General features: G+C 45.9%; 1 protein-coding gene and 1 non-coding gene across 2 annotated transcripts in view; both read left to right on the top strand.

Annotated features, from left to right (window-relative positions):
* The window catches only part of EEF2K (eukaryotic elongation factor 2 kinase), a 157,604-nt gene extending 149,429 nt beyond the window's left edge, over positions 1 to 8,175 (top strand). Inside the window, exon 17 of the mRNA XM_007953195.1 lies at positions 8,141 to 8,175. Coding sequence (XP_007951386.1) covers positions 8,141 to 8,175 — 35 coding nt within the window. The remainder of the gene's footprint in view (positions 1 to 8,140) is intronic.
* On the top strand, positions 8,140 to 8,221 carry TRNAL-AAG. The gene has a single exon. It is a non-coding gene; the product is annotated as a tRNA-Leu (tRNA).
* Positions 8,222 to 10,226: the final 2,005 nt, after the last annotated feature.

The following is a 10,226-nucleotide window of genomic DNA, read 5'->3' as shown; positions in this document are numbered from 1 at the left end:
CCAGAAGGCTGGCGGTTCAAACCCACCAGCCACTCCTCGGAAGGAAGATGGAGCAATCTACTTCTGTAGTGATACTGCCTCGGAAACCCAAGGAGAGGTCCCTATGAGTCGGGTCCGACTAGACGGCACATAACAACAACAACAACACAGGCAGTCCTCTATTCTGGCATGTACTCTAAGTTATTTTGTGATGTGTTAAGGAGCTCTGGTGACACAATGCCTAAGGTATCTGTTACACTGTTAACCAGAAGGTTGGCCGTTCAAACCCACTAACCACTCCACTGTAGACAGTGGCAATCTACTTCTGTAAAGATTTACTGCCTCAGAAGCCCAGTAGGGGTCACTATGAGTCAGAATTGACTCCATGGCAGTTGGTTTGGTTTCTGGTTTTGTACCTTGAGTCCTGGCTGGCTGGAGGGTGTGACTCAAGGCACCACCCTTAGTTTCCTTGAGGGTATGTATGCGAATGTTGGGCCAAATTCCCTCTGTCCTGCCCTGGTCCTGTATTTGGTTTGTCATCATCTAACCCCGGGACTTGAGACAGCAGCTGGTCGTCTGACCCACCTATTTGAGTTCACCAGCCCTTGAAACCACGCAAGTGTGAAGAATCTTCCAGACCTTCCCATGGACTTGGGACCGGCCAGCCTTCCTGTCCCCACCACCACATGACCCGTTTCCTTGGCAGTTTGTGAGTTCTGTGAGATGCTGTGGTGAATCAGAGAACCCTAAGACCGGAGGAAGATACTGAGGGGAAGGAGGAGGAGTTGACATTAGAGATGATGGGGTGGTAACAGCAGTTTGGGAAAGTTGGACAGTGGGACGTCTTTAACCTCTGCCTCATAGGGACCAGCCTTGTGCTAATCCTTCTAAAATAACTTATTCGAGCAGTGGCCAACTGGGTATTAACAAGAAGCTTGGATCATGGCCCTGAAAATTCTAATACAAATCAACACAAAACCTGAATTCTGTTTACAAAGTGTGATTTATATGACTTTCTAGAAACGTCCAAAGCCACCGGCCTTGGATTACTTGGAAGTGCTGCCTAATTCCCCCAGTGTCTTGGGCTAAGTACTGACTAGACTCATTGCATGGGGTCATGTAGTCAAGCTTCTCTGGTAGCATAGTGCCTAAGGCACTTGACTGCTAACCAAAAGACTGGCGGTTCAAACCCACCAGCCACTCCTTGAAAGGAAGATGAGGCAACCTACTTCTGTAGCGATACTGCCTCAGAAACCCAAGGAGGGGTTGCTATGAGTTGGGTCTGACTCGATGGCATATAACAACAACAGCTTTCTTACTGAGAATCCTTGGTGGGGTAGTAGTTAAAGTGCTTGGCTGCTAACCAAAAGGTCAGCAGTTCAAGCCTACCAGCCACTCTGGCAGAAAGAGATGACATTCTGCGAGTGAGGTAATCATTCTGAAAGGAGAGTTAAGGGGGAGTTTCCATATTGGATAGAGAGGCCCCTCCAGCGTGTTTCTCCCTCTATGATCCCAGGCAGTTTGGGAAAGTTGGACAGTGGGACGTCTTTAACCTCTGCCTCATAGGGACCAGCCTTGTGCTAATCCTTCTAAAAGAAATTATTCGAGCAGTGGCCAACTGGGTATTAACAAGAAGCTTGGATCATGGCCCTGAAAATTCGAATACAAATCAACACAAAACACTGTGGTAAAGATTTACAGCTTTAGAAACCCAATGGGACTCTACACTGTCCTATAGAGTTGTTATGAGTCAGAATTGATTCGAAACCAATGGATTTGTTTTGGGTTTTTCTTACTAATTTAACCTGGATTGACGCTGTGGCTGCAATGATGGGCAGGGATTGTGAGGCTGGCACAGGACCAGGCAGGGTTTCATTCTGTTGGACACAGGGTTGCTGAGAGTTGGAGCCAACTCAACAGCACCTAACAACAATTAATTTAACCAATTAGTGTCTGTGTGTTAGGTGCCGTTGAGTTGGACCTGACTCATAGCGAGCCCTCCTTGGGTTTCCGAGGCAGTATCACTAGTAGATTGCCCCATCTTCCTTCCGAGGAGTGGCTGGTGGGTGTGAACCACCAGCCTTCTGATATGCAGTCAAATCACTATGGCACTATGCTACCAGTGTCAGTGGTAGTTAAGGTTGTATGTCAACTTGGCTGGGCCTGGTTTTGAGGGGCTGGGCAGCTGGATGTAGTTATTCCCCATGATGAGACTGCTAATCAACTCCATGATGGAATCTTGTGGAGCAGCTGAGTAGCTGTCTTACTTGATTTGGTCTCCTTCCAGTATATAAGCAGCAGCATTGAGAAAGGTACTCTGCATAGTCACAGGGACATCAAGCTCAATTGGCATAACACACTACACAAAACGTTGTTCCACCTCCTTAAAAGCCATCTAGATGCACCGATGGGTCTCTCCTTGTCCAGAGCAAAGAAGAATGAAGAAAACCAAAGATTTATGGAAATAATTAGTCCTAGCAACTGGTACTCCATGCAATCCACACAGCCTATATGACTATGAGATCAGAAGAACTAGATGGTGCCCGGCTACCACTGTCAACCACTTGGAGGGGGATCTATGTAGGAGATCCTGGATGGAGAGGGAGAAAAATGTGGGGGGAAAAAATCATTTGGGGAAAAAAAGAGGGTGGGGACCAGGTTTGCTGGCCTGATAGAGCCCCTAGCTGCCCTTCAGGTATGGAATTGAACCCACAACTGTGGCTTCCAGCCAAATGAAAGACAGGCATATGAGTTGAACATTTACCTGAGGTAGATACACTCCTTGGAGAGAATGATAATGGGAGAAAGAAGGGCTGTTTCTGCACAGGAAGACAGCTCAGGGGGCATGGAGGGATGGACACAGGGAAGAGGTGACTGTCAGGAGGAAGTGGGAGGGGAGCTGTTGCATTGTGGTGAATTGTGGTCAATGTCATAAGACAAAGTGAATGTGAACTGTATGGAAAGTGAATTTGCTCTGTAAATTTCCACCCAAATCACAATAGAAAAAAGGGGGGGGGGTACTGTGCAGCGTTTTGGCACGTTGGACCCTACAGGTATCCAAGTCTTCATTCAGCAACCTGCCATGTTTCCTGCCGATCTCGGAACTGTCTCTGGACTTGAGCTAGTGGCCTGCTGTGTCGTTGGGTAATCTTTGAACTGTGCCATTTTGTTTATCGACTTGGGGTTTGTCAGCCTCAGCAGCCAGCAGCTGCCTGAGTTAAGAGAAGCCTCCAGCTCCAGTGAGCTGGGAGCAGGAGGCAGACCTGAAGCCCAAGGTGAAGGAGCTTTTATGCAGCCCCTAGAGCTGGCACTTCGAACTTGGACTTCTATCCTCTTAAACTGTAAGAGAATAAAACTTCTGTTTGTTCAAGCCATCTTCACTCATGGTGTTAGAGCAGCACTAGGGAACCAAAACACTGTCCAGTCCAACTTGCAGTAAGCCCGGGCGTGTTGGGTAAACCGTGCTGATCTTACTGGCTGATTTTTCAGATGTAAGTTGCCAAGGCTTTCATATGGAACACGTTACAAAATGTCCTTCTTTGTCTCTAGTAACAATTTTGTGTTAAAGTCTGTTTTGTCTGATATTATTGTAGCCACTATAGCTGTTTTGGTTACAGTTTGATTATATATCTTTTTTTCCATCCTTTGAACTTTTCTGAGCCTTTGAATTTGAAATGTGCGTCTCTTAGAGACAGCATATAGTGGGATGATGTTTGTTTGTTTGTTTGTTTTTAAACCTGCCTATTTTGCCTTTTGACTGGAGTATTAATCCATTTCTATTTGCTAAAATGGCATGGGGTTGGTCCCTTCTGACCTCTTCCAGTCTCCCAAGGGGGAGGCAGAAACCACCAGCAGCAGCCCAAGGCTTATATTCCTGAGGCCAGACAGCCGTCACCCTCCAGCCTGTTTACCAACTCTGGTCCCCGCTGTCCCTCCCACAGCAGTCACCACTTCTCTGCTAGGTTCAGTAACTCCTTGCAATGGCTACAGGTGGAACTCACAATACTCATGATTATGGGGGTTATTGGGGAAGTAACAAGTTACAATTCAGGTTCAGGAATGCTCTCGAGATACAATTCTTTGATCAAGGCCTCCTCTCTGGCCCTTCGCCTCTTGGCCTGGCCTCTGCCCTGCTTGGGCAAGTGTTACAAAGCTATTTTTAGCTCTGCCAATAGGTGCACCTAGGTGCACCCACTCCACATGCAAGCTTATTGTTCTGTGAGCCAGAAAGCCCTCTGCTCTGTCTCCTGCCTCTTGGTTCCTCTGCCACCGTCCCCCAGCCAGGCATCTCTGCTGGGTGTCTCTTTCAAGGAAGTCCAGCACAGGGATCTCGGGTCCAAGGACATGTGACACTCCAACTCCTGCTCTTCTCTCTTAATGGCAGCGAGAGCCCCCCTTTCTGCCTCTGTTGTTGTTGTTATGTGTCATTAAGTCAGACCTGACTCATAGTGACCCCTCCTTGGTTTTCCAAGGCAGTATCGCTAGGGAAGTAGATTGCCCCATCTTCCTTCCGAGGAGTGGCTGGTGGGTTTGAACCGCCTGCCTTCTGATTAGCAGTCAAGTGCCTCAGGCACTACGCTACCAGAGCTCCCTTCTGCCTCTAGGAAGGCTCATGTTAACCCTGGCAGAGTGACAAAACCAACCAATCCCAACATCAGAGTTCTACACACTTTATTTGCATGGTCCCACCCAGCAATCCAGTGGGAGTTACGAAGACTATGACTAGAAAAGCCATACCAAGTCATACACTGCACCACAATATTTAATCCATTTACACCTCTTGGAGGGGTTGAAGAACTCACCCTCACTGTTCCCAGCCTGGAATACTTTTCTCTCTGCTCTTCCCAAGACTGGTACCTTCCCAAAATTCAGGTCTCTCTTGACTGCCACCTCCTCAGAGAGAATTTCCATGACAACTCTTCAAAAGCAGTTCCCACCCCGCTCACTGACTCCCTCATCATAACGCTTTTTGGTTGGTTTGTTTCCTTCATAGCATTTACGACAATGTGGCTTATCTTGTGTAGTTCACTGGAGTGTCCTCTGCTTCTCTGCTAGAAGGTAATCTCCACGAGGCAGGAGCTTTCTTTGTTTTCTACCGTATCCCTAGAGCTAGAATACACTTCAAACAATAGGACTTCAACACATATGGGATAAATGAATGAATGAACTTGCCCACCTTGAGCAATAATGTCAATGCTAACAAAATGGGTGGTGGTTCAAACCCACCCAGCCACTCCACAGGAATAAAGACCTGGCATTCTGTTTTCTAAAGATTAGTTACAGCCTTGGAAACCCTATAGGGTTCCACCCTTTCCTGTAAGGTTACTGTGACTCAGAATCCACTGCAATGAGTTTTGTTTGTTTTTTGTCTGCCAATGGCAGGATTCATACATCAGCATTGCAGTGGGGGTTGAAAGTGGCAGGAGGCACATACTTTCACTGTCAAGGAAGGATTCTGATTTCTGCAGACCCAGGAGCAGATTCTGGAAGATGTACAGGGCTTTAAAGTCACATAGATCTCGGTTTGAACCCAGGCTCTGGCAAAGAGAGCCCAAATTCAAAACTGCCACAACTGTGCCCAGTCTACTTTTCCTGCTACACATAAGTCTGCCACCAAGGCTGGAGAAAGAAGGAGCAAGCTGAACTAATGGGGGAGGAAAGAGATGGCCATGATAAAGGGAATGTTAAACAGTAGAGAATGATCAAGGGGACAAAACTCAGATATAGGAGAAATTTTAGACTTTGTATGCCAATAAATGTGAAAAATCAAGTCAATGGTTTGCTTTCCAGGAAACTTACCAAATGACTCAGGATAAGTCAGGATAACCTGAGGGGAAATGGAAAAAGTCATCAAAGGTCATATCATTTGCAATATCTAATAAAATAGAAAATATACACATGATCCAGCAACTCCATTTCTGGTACCATTATCCCCCTGCATGTACAAGATGCACTGTACCAATAAACTTGTATTGTATGTAATGCAAAAATTCAAAAACAATTTAAATATATGTATTCACAGCTTGGAATGAATTAAATCTATATAATTCATAATAGACTTCCAAAACATAATGTTGGAGAAAAGCAAGTTCCAGAAAGATATTGGTGCAATGCAGTGCCATTTATGTAAATGGAAACATACAGAAAACCACACTATGTATTGTCCATGGATATTACATATATGAAAAACCAAATTTACTGTCGTGAGTCAATTCAACTTATAGTGACCCTTCCATGCATTTCTGAGATGGTATCACTAGGGAAGTAGATTGCCCAATTTTCCTTTCAAGGAGTGGCTGGTGGGTTTGAACCACCAGTTTTCTGGGTAGCAGCCAAGTGCCTTAGGCACTATGCCACCAGAGGTCCTAGTGTGGTGTGTGTGTGTGTGTGTGTAAGTAAGTAAGTAGAAGTAAGTAAGTAAGTTAAAGTAAATAAAAAAGAGCTCTGGTGATACAGTGGATAAGCCATTTGGCTGCTAATTAGAAGGCTAGTGGTTCAAACTCACTAGCTGCTCTGTGGAAGGAAGATGGGGCAACCTACTTTCTTAAAGATTTTCAGCCTTGGAAACCCAATGGGGGTTGCTCTGAGTCGGAATCCACACAATGGCAGTGAGTTTGGCTTTTTTGATTTGATGTGTATAAAAACCCACTGCCATTGCGTGGATTCCGACTCATAACAACCCCCATTGGGTCTCTGGTCTCCAAGGCTGTAAATCTTTACAAAAGTAGATTCCCTCATCTTCTTTGCCATCCTTCTGGTTAGCAGCCAAATGCCTTACACACTACAGCACCAGAACTCCTTGTATATGTGTATATGTGTATGTGTATATGAATATGTACATAAAGGAGCGCTGGTGGCCAAGGGGGTTAAATGTTTGTCTGTAACTAGAGAGTTGGTGGTTCAAATTCACCAGCTGATCTGTAGGAGGAAGATGGGGCAACCTACTTCCTCAAAGATTTTCAGCCTTGGAAACCCAATGGGGGTTGCTATCAGTCAGAATTGACTAGATGGCAGTGAGTTTATTTTTTTGGTATTATATAGCAGTCTGAAAGAATACATTCAAATTAATCATAACAGAGCTGGGGGCAGCGAGGAAGTTGAGAGGAAGTGGAAGTCAAAGGGAGTTTTATTTTTATTTGTAATGGTCTAATATATTTTTGAATGAATTTTTGACAGCATGGTCATATGAGTCACGTTTTACTAAAAGTATATACATGGAAAAGAACTGGAAACAAAAAATGCCACAATATTAACAGTATTTACTTTAATTCCAGGTGATGGGAAATATGAGTGATAATTTTTTTAATCCTTTCTGTATTTGTAAATATATGCGTGAACATTGGGTAGATATTAAAAAATGTATAGTCGTGTGAAAAAAAAGCCAATTCAATATCAATACGAATAGTATGAAACTAAGTAAAATCCCATACACAATAAAAGCGAAACTGTTTTCTAAGGATATATACATAACCATATATATAATCTCCATATGAATGTGTGTGTATATATATCTCCACATGAATGTATGCACAGACATCTACATAAATTAACAGAAAGCCATCTGGAAGGATATATATATATATACTAAACTGATGATAATTGTCCCAGCGTAGAGGTTAGGATGGGGTCAAAGGTCATTTAAACCTAATATGCAAAATTTTAATATTTTGCAATAATTAATGTATTATTTATGTAACTAAAAATTCAAACACAAGATTTTTCGGGGAGAACTGCCTAGACCAGGTCCCCAGGTTCGCGCATTAGAACCTCTGAGGTAGGTTATTGACAGGCGCAGCCTTTCCTCCCCAAGGCCTGTTACCCAGTTGTGTGGGTTACACCTAAATTCCGTGTAAGGTAACGCAGAATGCTGATCCTTAATCTGTTTTCCGCCCTAAACCTATTTGAAACGAATCTGAGTCTAAAAACTGTAGCAAACATTTTTTTAAAAAAGACATGGTATGTTCTGAATCTTTCTATTGGGGTTACAGAAAGCAGATATTAGATGAAAACATGCTAAGAAAAATGTACTATAATTTCAAAATGAACAAAACAGAATACATAAACCATAAAAGAAAAAATAAAAAAGGCATTACAATTTTAGGAACAATAAACACTTTCAAATGTATTAAGTACTACTCTGGATACGCTGCTCTCTGTCTAGGTAGCGTGGCCGAGCGGTCTAAGGCGCTGGATTAAGGCTCCAGTCTCTTCGGGGGCGTGGGTTCGAATCCCACCGCTGCCAAGATGCGTTTTTTTTTTAATCTCTCTTGTTTTTATCCGGCTTCATTTTGCGCACCCGTCAGCGCCACCTGCCGCCAGGCCCAGCTCGTGGCCCGTATGAATGAAAGGGCGGAGGGGGCGGGTCTTGCGCGCGTCGGGGCGGGGCATTGTGGGTAAGAGGAAGCGCGGAGTCCGCCCAGCTCCCCCCACGTGTCCGCTGGAGTTTTTCCGCCAGCAACATGGCCGCTGCCTGAGAGAGAGCCGGGCTACCGCCGCCTCTGCAGCCCGTGGGTACCTGGGCCGTTGCCCTCGCCCGCGCGCGGCCCCGGTGGAGAGGTGAGTCCCAAGTTGGCTGCGCCCACATTCGGGCGTGAATCCGGCTGCACTTAACGAGGTAGGCCTGGCCTGGGCTCCTGAGTAGGCCGAGAAGGCCCGGGTCGTGCGATGCTCAGGGGCCGGGGTCCTCTCGGGACCCAGGTGAGAATGACCAGCAGCTTGCCCCACAGAGCACAGGCAGCCGAAGACCCCCACCCCGCGGCCCAGCCGTTGAGGAGTGAGGCGGCTGTCGAGACGATCGGCGGTGACTCAGGGTCCAGCCGCCTTGCCTCGCCAGGGTCGGGCCGACCTCCTCCAGGATCACCGGTCCACAGACAGTCGGTTGGCCCACTGGATTTTCGGGTAGCAGCGATGGCTACGTAGGGGGGCGTGAGAAGGGGGCCTGGCCTGCCCACCCGAGAGGGAGGCGACACCCACTGGACAATGTGGCTCGGGGCCGAGTGGCCCGCCCTGTTGAACGGGGTGGAGGGTACCCCGAGCCTGCCCGGCTTCCTTGCTCGCATCTGAACTAGCGCCCGGAATTCTTCGTTCATTTATTCAGGCTTGTTTATTGAGAGTCAACTATGTGCCGAGGATTCGACCCTGACCATTTGATCAGAGAAGGTGACGGAAAGCACAAGTAAACCAGTAAATAAAGAAGGTCGTTGTGGTCTGTTAGTTTTAGAATCGTTGAGTTTGGGGGTAGGAAGAAGAGATCTTAGCAACCGCCAGTTTCCTTGTGGGTGAAATGGGTATGATAGAAATTCCTACCGCTTATGGTTGTGGTGAGGGCTGAAGACATAAGATGGGTGAAGCCTTTGCATGTAGCACTTGCTTTGTGGCTAAGTCGCAGACTCTGGGAACACATGTTGCCAAAAAATAAACCTTTCCATTGCTTACACTTACTACCTTCCTTATTCTTCCCCAGTCCTCTGGGGGAAGGTACTTTTATCCCATCTTAGGGGTGAAAATAGCGAGGGAAAGCAAAACCAAGCAATTCTGAGATGCGAAGCAATCAGCAGAGGTGGGATTTGAACTTACGTCATATAGCACTAGAGTTTATATTCTTATCCATTACGCTATACTGCCTTTTGTTGTAGTAATGTGTAGCATAGTGGTTAAGAGTAAGAAGCTTTGACATCAGCTAGACTAAGGTTCCTGTCCTGGCTCTGCTAGTCTCTGTGGCTGTAACCTTGGAGAAATTACTTTCTGAACTTCAGTTTCCTTCTTAAATGAAAATGTTAAGTTTTGACACATAGGGTTTGAATGAGAACATGTGTGAAGTCCTTAGAGAAGGGTCTGTTCATGTAGTGAACCCTCATTTAAGGGTTAATTACTCCTTACTTGTAGGCCAGGCCAACTCTTCCTTTTACAGAGGTGGAAATCTAGGTGTCTCAACAGAGGGAAGATACCTTGTTAAAGGACATACAACCAATTAGAAGCTGCTAAAAAGCCAGGCATTAGGAAACTTGTGCTGAGGTCCTCTCCCCCTTAACTCCATTATATTTTGGTCCCCCGCCCCATACACTTCTCCATCCATCAGCTAGTGATTATTTGGAGTTGCCTCTGCTTTTCTGATTGACTGACAAGTTAGATTCCTGGGTGCAGCATGGATGTACCCAAGTACATGGCCTTCAAACTACCTCCTGTGCTCTGGACCTCTCCTTAGCTTCATGTGGTTGTCCTTGTACCTTTTCTGTTTGTTGAGCAAC

Source organism: Orycteropus afer, unplaced genomic scaffold (assembly GCF_000298275.1).
Source record: "Orycteropus afer afer isolate SDZICR_OR568_19922 unplaced genomic scaffold, OryAfe1.0 scaffold00376, whole genome shotgun sequence".
In the NCBI taxonomy this organism is placed as follows: domain Eukaryota; kingdom Metazoa; phylum Chordata; class Mammalia; order Tubulidentata; family Orycteropodidae; genus Orycteropus; species Orycteropus afer.
Note: the sequence above shows the minus strand (reverse complement) of the source record. Positions and strands in the feature narration are given on the sequence as shown.